Genomic DNA, 8,364 nt, shown 5'->3' on the forward strand with positions numbered 1-8,364 from the left:
AAAGTCTCTCCATCTTTTGTGTAAGCTCCCTTCAATTATTGAAAAGCCCATTTAAGTCTCTTCAGAGCCTTCTCTTCTCTAGGCTGAATGACCCCACTTCTCTTAGCCTACAAGCATTTTTGTGAACATCCTCTGAACTTGCTCTGACAGGTCCATGTCTATCTTGCACCGGGGACCCCAGAGCTGAGTGGAGTACTCTAGGAAGAGTCTCACAAGAGCACTGTAGAGGGGCAGAATCACCTCCCTCGATCTTGCTACTTTTTATGCAGCCCAGGATACAGTTGGCATTCTGGGCTCCAAGCCCACATTTCTGGCTCAATTTTCCATACACCAGTATGTCCAAGTTCTCTTCCATAGGGCTTCCCTCAATCCATTCATCATCCCGTTTATATTGATGCTGGAGATTGTGCTGACCCAGGAGTAAGACCTTGTAGATGACCTTGTTGAATTTCATGAGGTTCTCATGGGCCCACTTCTCTAGCATGTCGAGGTCCCTCTGCATGGCACCCTTTCCCTTCAGTAAATCAATTGAACCACTCAGCCTGGAATCATCTGCACATTTGTTGAGTGCTCACTTGATCCCACTGTCTATGTCACTAAAGAAGATATTGAATAGTATTGGTCTCCATATAGACCCCTGAGGGACACTGCTTGTTACAGATCTGTATTTGGGCATTGAGCCCTTGAAATTAAATCTTTGGACACAGCCATCCAGCCAGTTCCTTATTTATCTAAGAGTCTAGTCATCAAGCCTTTGTCTTTCTAATTTAGAAGCAAGACTATTGTATGGAACTGTGTCAAAGGCCTTACAGAATTCAAGGCAGATATTTGTAGCTCTTTGCTTGTTCACTGATACAGTCACTCCACTGTAGAGGGCCACTGGGTTAGTCGGGCATGATTTGCCCATGGTAAAGCCATGTTGTCTGTCTCTAATCACCTCTCTGTCTTCCATATGTTTTGAAATACCTTGCAAGAGGATCTGTTCTATGGTCTTCCTCGCAGAGAGGTGAGGCTGACTGGTCAGTAGCTCCCGGAGTTCTTCTTTCTACTCTTTTTTAAAATGTGCATGATTCTTTCCTTTTTCCAATCAATGGGGACTTTGCCTGTCTACTATCATGTTTCAGCTGTCATAGAGACTGGCTAAAAAGCTACATTAGCCAATTCCTTCAGGCATCCCACTGAGTCCCATGGGCTTAGGTATGTTTATGTTCCTCAGGTGATTTCAAACCTGACCTTCTCGTAGGATTGGAAGGACTTCATTCCCCCAGACCCTGACATGAGATTCAGAGATGTGTGAAGAGACATAAACATTGAAAATTGAGGCAAAAAAATTGTTGAATACCTCAGTCTTCTCTGCGTAGGTTGTCAGCAGTTCTCCTGTCTTATTTATTTCAGAGGTATATTTTCTTTACTCTTACTTTTTTAGCCAGTATACATGTAAAATCCTTCTTCTTATTATTTCCATCTCTTGCCAAATTCAGCCCCAAATATGCCTTAGCTTTCCTAATCCCTCCCCTACAAATCCAGACAGCATCCTCTATTATTCCCAGGATAAATGTCCCTTGTTCTTTGCCTGTGCATTTGCTTCTTACATTTCGGTTTACCTAGGGGGTACTTACCATGCTGGTCTCCTGCCTTCTTTGCCTGATTTCTTACATGGGGAAATCAAGAGCTCCTGCACTCTAAAACAAATGTCCTTAAAGAGCTGCCAGCTTTGTTTAGATCCCTTATTCCCAAAGGCAGTTTCCTAGAGGATCTCATCTGCTACTGGGTCTAAAGTCTAATCTAATCTGCCAATCAGATGAAAGTTTTCTCTCCTAAAATTCAAGGTCCTGACTACTCATCAGGTGGCCCATATCCCTCAAGATTGTTAATTCCATCAGGGCATAAGCACCTGATTGCATAAACATGATTGCATAAGCATTGCAGCCCAGGCTGCCACCAAAATTGACCTCTCTAATTAGTTAATCTGTGTCATATTTGGTTGGCTGCAAATGGAGACCTCTAGGAATAAAGTAGGAAAGGAATATTTGAAGTGATGGTAAATGGAGGCTTAGAGAAATTCAGGGGAGAGGAGGAGAGACATAGGTGAAAATATAAGGAGACCATCCAGGAGTGACATATGACATCAGAGATCTAATAGCATCAGATGTAAACTCATAATTGCTTTTGCAGGTAGAGTCTGGCAGAACATGTTTGTGAAACAAAAAACACATTAAGATTTCCAGGTATAAAAGAAAAAAAAATATATTTGTAGGAGGAAAGAAGAGAGAGAAAAATGAGTATTTGAAGCCTTTGTGAGAACTGGAAGTGTATGTCCTTGGAGCTTTGTGGTGTGTGTTTGTGCTCTAAATTCCAATCTGTGTATATATTGAAAGCAAGCTCTCATTTCACTACTTCAAATGGTCCAATAGCCTGTAGCTTACAAGGAATAAACTTGTCATTGAGCACTGTGGTTTCTCAGGCTGTTAGTTGATTTGATTGAATGAACAAGACAACATAAATCCTTACTGTAGAATGGACCGTTGTTCCCTGTATTGTATGTCCAACAGGCTGACCTAAACGTCATTGAATGTCTTACTGTTTCTCATCAAGAGCCTGTGAAATAAGGAGGTGGGTGAATGATGTGCATGCTGTATCTGAGAATTCAGTTTAGGATTCCTCTTTCTTTGACTGAACCACTAAGGAAAAAGCAGTTCTACTGCATCTTAAATATTGCAATTTTTTCTGCAAAAACATCTGTATGTTATCCAAAAATTTTTTTATGAAATACAGAGAACTGAAAAGACTGGTTTCTTCTATTTTTCTGGTGTAAGATGTCTGAAAGCAAAAAGAATGCCTCCTTCTAAAATTTATTCTGCTCTGGTGTATTCATCTGCATTGCTGCTTTTGTCAAGCCTTGGCATTTTTCTGGAGCTTCTAGCTAAGCTAGGTTGGAATAAGCCCACCAATATGATTTTCTAATTGATAGACAGCCACTTTAGAACTCTCAAGATTCAAAGTAGACTGCTTTTCTGATTAGCATGTTGAAAAAATGGTTTTGGCTCAGGGAAGCTCTTCCCAATGTGTGTAAATAATTGATAGAAGGGAGTGAAAAAAGGTGGAGGCAGACTCTTCTCAGGGGTATCCAGTGACAGGACAAGATGTAATGGATAAAAGCTAAACTATATGAAATATTTTAAGATAAGATACTGCTCCCTTTTAATGTGAGGGTGGTCAGGTGATAGAACAGGTGTGCCCAGAGTGGTTGTGGAGTCTCCATCTTTGGAGATACTCAGAATGAGACTGGACTGAGACATGAGAAAACTCTAGTTGAACCTTTTTTGAGCAGGGGGGGTCTAGATGAACCTCAGAAACTTTTATCCAAAATCAACCATTCAGGAAATCTTAAGATTCTTTCCTCTTATTTAATTCCTTAAAACTTTTAAGGTAGAATATACAGCAACTGATATATATTTTACTGGAATGTGAGAAGTAAAAAGGGAGTTTTAAAGCAGGTAAGAACCAAAGAATTTAGTATTTAACGGATCATATAGAGATAGAAGAACTTTAATATTAGTTTTTTGGATGCCATTCATGATTATAGCTTGCAATTTTCAACTTTGACTCTAATGTTTAAACAGGTAGTAAAATACAAAACCATGGATATAATTTATACTGTCTATTTTCATTACCCTCTCCTTTGGTTTGTAACCGTACAGAAAGCTCTTAAACTTGTGGGGAGCTGTATGGAAAGTCAACAGATAGTACTTATGGAAGCTGATCTATATGTATTAAAGAAGTTCTATGCATTTCACAGTTAAAGCACTATATGTGACTTATATTGTTAAAATGAATAGTTTACAGAAAAGAGCCATGCATGATTTGGTTTTGTAATATCAGTGGGAATATTTGGATTTGGTTATTGAAAAAAAATGTTTATGTTGGTAAAACAACACAAAGAAGTTCAGCATTGACTATCTTATCTTTATATGGTTTCTTAAAAGCCTATAATTAGCTTTTTTTTTCTTTTTCCCGTGAGAATCCTAGAAATCATCTTGATTTTTCTAACACAGTGAAAAAAAATAGTCATTTTGAAAAAGACTGTTTCGGTTTTTGCCTTTTGATCACATAGGGTCCAAGAATACCAGCTATAGTAATTAATAATTAATTAATAATCTACCCTTAATAATCATAACACCTCCTTACCTTATTTAAATAGTAGCTCTCATTAAGACAAGATTTTGTCTCTATTCTTAAAACTGGGCCTCAGGATAGACGCTACTATATATTTTTTCACTTTTAATGGTGCCACCAGCAACTTTTTTGATAGTACAGAAACAAGTACAAAAGCTCTGTGATTGTCTTCTTTGCATTAATATTGACTGTTGCATCTCAGTTGGCAGGTGGCATGAAGCCAGGGTAGGACTGGCTAGTTGTTTAGTGTAAATAACTGCTGTGTTTCAGTGACCTAATGTTCCCTGTGGCCATACAGAATAGTTTTGATAACTCAAAGGCAGTTATGAAACTCATTAGGAAGAAGGGAATGAAACATGTTTAATGTGCTCTCCTCTGTACCTCAGTTGTATCCCTGAAGTCAGACCAGTGAAGAATTGAACCATGTTCTCCTAATATGAAGTGAAAGGCTCTCCACGTTAAAAATGGTGCATAGACACTTTGTAGTAGTTCATTGATAGTAATTTATTCAGAACTTTATAAATGAAGTCAAGAAAAAAATGAGCTTCCATAAAACAAACATCTGTGTTCTGATCTGTTGGGACAGAGTGTTCTACTATGTCCAGTTTCAGACATTTGGAGATACTTAATTTGTAAGAGGATTATACTTTTATGTGTTGACTAATCAGGAGAAAATTAAACAAAGTGTTGAGTTGTGGGTGCAGTATTAGTGGGCGTTGCCTCTAGATACTAGATTGATTCTGTCATGTATAACAAAAGCAGGTATGATTTTTGTGTACAAACATAGAGTAACAAAGCATATTTACTTGTAACCATATTTCCAAAAATATGTTTTGGACGTTATAACTGATAAATGAGTCCTAAAATGTGATTTTTGTCAGAGTTATTTTAAGATTGCCTGAATGCCTTTTGATAGCTCTCTTCCCATGAGAAACGTACAGTAACCTGATTTTTGAATCCTTATTGATAAAATACTCAGGCCTTTCAAATGATAAAGTTGCTTCATTATATCCTTTTCATTTCATGAGACATGGAAATTATACTCCAAAAATCAATAACATAGAACACTAAAAATTCCAAAGAAAACACTGTAAATACAGTGTTTTAAAGGGTGAATTTGCCTTTTGTTTGGCGAGCAATACCTGTGCCTTACAGAACAGAATTACATTACTGATTCTCCATTAAATGACCTGTTTATAATTTAAGAACAATTCCTTTTATGAAATTAGAACTATGAAGATATATTTGAATGTTTTAATGCCTGAAATCAATATTGATCCAAGTAGATAAAAGCTGGTATAGTTCATCTTTCATATTGTCTCTTGTCCTGAAAATGAGTTGCAAATATATGTTGATTTCCTTTTTATCTTCAGTGAAAGTAACAGGAATACATGACTTTTGAAGTATAATGAACCTTCTTCTATTGCAGCAAATTAAAAAATTTTGCTCTGCAAACTTTGAAATTATTAGCAAATTATTATATTTGAATTTATAGAACATTATCATATTCATGTTGTGAATAAAAATAGATATCTAAGTAATGAAGATAGCTTCTTTACAAGCAGATGTGATTTAGATTTCGGACCAGTTTTTCTCTTCTGTTTTATCACTAACGGATCTTCACAAGAGAATACCAAAAAGAGAAAGAACACGATGAAAATAGGATACTTCATAGTGCTTTTGACCTCCTACCCTCTTGCTTAGAGTGGACTGAATATGCTGCCTGGTGCATTTCATCCCAAACACTGAAGTACCTATTAGTTTCACACATATGAAAAGATGTCCTTCTAATCCTCAATCTTAAGCAAATTTCCATTTCATGTTTGATAATTTGTGCTGTTACTCCAGCTTAAAGAAGATCCAGAGATGATTCTGTCAGTATTCGCTAAACCAGATGATTCTCCGAGTCATACTGTGACCTAGAATAAGTCTTTTTGCTTTTGTTCGAATAAATGGTGGGAGAAGAAGCTGAATATAACTTTTATTCATAGCGCAATATGATACAATTGCCAGGAAAAAAAAAAGCTATGAAAAGATGAAAAATATAATTGATTTTGTTTCTAGTTTTGTTTCTTTTTTAAATAGAAATAGTTGGAACCAATTGGGCTAAGTTGTTGATTTTCATTCAACCACCATGTCAACACTTTTTTTTTTCCCCTCCATCCAGATGCACATGTACAGCAGGGTGGACAGGACCAGACTGCAGTGAAGATATAAATGAATGTGAATCTGAACCATGCTTGAATGGAGCCACCTGCTATGAGTCTGTGAAGCCGGGGCAGTTTGTATGCATTTGTCCTCCATTTTATACTGGTGATTTCTGCCACCAGCGCTTCAGTCCTTGTGAGCTGCCTTACAATCCATGTATCAACAATTCAACCTGTTTGGCACAAGTGGATGGAAATCCAATGTGCATTTGCAAAACAGGTAAGGACTGGTATAGTTAATCTCTTCCATTGTCTGTTGTGCTGCAGAAAAGTTGCAAATATGTGTTGATTCATGGCTATCTTCAGTTTAAGTAGCAAAGTATACTTTTCAAAGCACATAAACCCACCAAGAATTACATCAGGTCTATCAGTTGTGTTAAAAGACTGGTAAGATAGCTGTCAATTTGCCTATCATTAATTTCTTATATTACAATACTTATTAAATCTATGGTGGTTTAGGACCCAGAATTACTATTTCTGAGTCAATTGTTATAATGGCATAGAGATAGACATACACCTGGCCAGCAGAGCTGACAAACTAAATTGACAAAACAGACAGGCAAAAGTAGACAAAATATATGCAAATTGTTAAAAGTACAAAAATTGGAGCAAGTTGGAAATGGTTTCTTTTCCTGCTGAGCTGTCAGGAAGGCTTGGCACATCAGGAAAGTAATCTTTCTTTGCCTAATGGATACAGCGGATTGCTCTCTGTATGCATAACAAGCAAAATCACAACAGTTGCTGACAGCTTTCCTGGGCCATTGCTTAAAAGATACAATCTCTCCATCGATATGCAAGAACTGCTAAGATGGAATGGAGCAACAGTTTAACTGTGCAGAACATCACTGTGATTCTATGTAGGAGTTGTGGAGCACATTAACTGGTGAAAATTTAGAATTTAGGAAGGATTTTGAAGTCATCATTGTTCTGCCTACAGAGGTAGGGGTGTCTTAGGTACTGAGGATACCATATACATTAATTGCAGTGTTACATGTCAGTTACTGAGCTACAAAGATATGGACATAATACATAAGAATTAGGAGTATGTAATACCTTGGGTTTTTTTACTATTAAGGTAAAGGCTACCACAAGCTGCTGAGTTAAAAAAAGAAGTCACTGGGGAGGTATGCAAGTTGCTTATTGAAGCAGCTTTAAGAGAAGCTGATTTTAAAAACAGCTTTTGACACAATGTATTGATTTTTGAAACCTTTTTCAAAAATGATCTGTAGAGAGACATGTAGTTCAAGTTTTTTTTGACATTCCTCAGAAAAGTTGTATTTTCCAAACATTTTTGTGCAGTTGCAGAAGAATCAAAAAAGCTTGCTGTCAGAATTCTTGGAGAGCTTTGATGGAATCTTCAAGAATCTTGAAGCTTGCAGCTAGGAATATTCAGGGAAGTAGCAGGGAAGTTATGTGAATCAGTAACATACATTGCTAACAAATCTTGGAAAATGGAAAATTCAGTATCGAAAAGCGATTAAAGGCATAATTCATGAAGTGAGTTAATCATTCATGCCAGGAAAAATGCAACCATTTATTCAGGACTCTTATCATAAAAAAAGAGATAGTAAAGAATTTTAATTGAAAGCAGTTTGACGAAATCTAATTCTTCAGTTGTCTTCTTTTCTATATTAATCTATATTTGTCTGCCATGTGCCTCCCTTTTTCTCCTGATAAACTTGTTAGGATTATAGATCTGATACAAAGGGCAATCACATTGACATAGCTAGATTACTCCAAGACACCTAATTTAGTGGCAAATGGTATCTGGATTAAACCGTTTGCCAGTAGTTAACAGTTCAGTCATTAGAAAGTAAGAATCTGGCTTAGCAGGATTCACAAAATGTAGCTGCACTTACCAAATTCTAACGATCATCTATAGAACACCATATCTGAGACGGGCACAAGAGGACCATGTCATGCTATTGACAGTGGCACCTTTTTAGAAGGAAAAGAGACTATCTCCTGATTAAAGGGAGCT

The 8,364-nt window shown here is 36.9% G+C and overlaps 1 protein-coding gene across 1 annotated transcript in view; it reads left to right on the top strand.

Annotated features, from left to right (window-relative positions):
- Positions 1–8,364, top strand: part of EYS (eyes shut homolog) — a 766,416-nt gene that overhangs the window by 288,112 nt on the left and 469,940 nt on the right. Inside the window, 1 exon segment of the mRNA XM_018077885.2 lies at positions 6,344–6,603. Within this exon segment, the coding sequence (XP_017933374.2) occupies positions 6,344–6,603 (260 nt within the window).

This window comes from Manacus vitellinus, unplaced genomic scaffold (genome assembly GCF_001715985.3).
Source record: "Manacus vitellinus isolate BGI_N305 unplaced genomic scaffold, ASM171598v3 scaffold_4_pilon, whole genome shotgun sequence".
Lineage (NCBI taxonomy): Eukaryota > Metazoa > Chordata > Aves > Passeriformes > Pipridae > Manacus > Manacus vitellinus.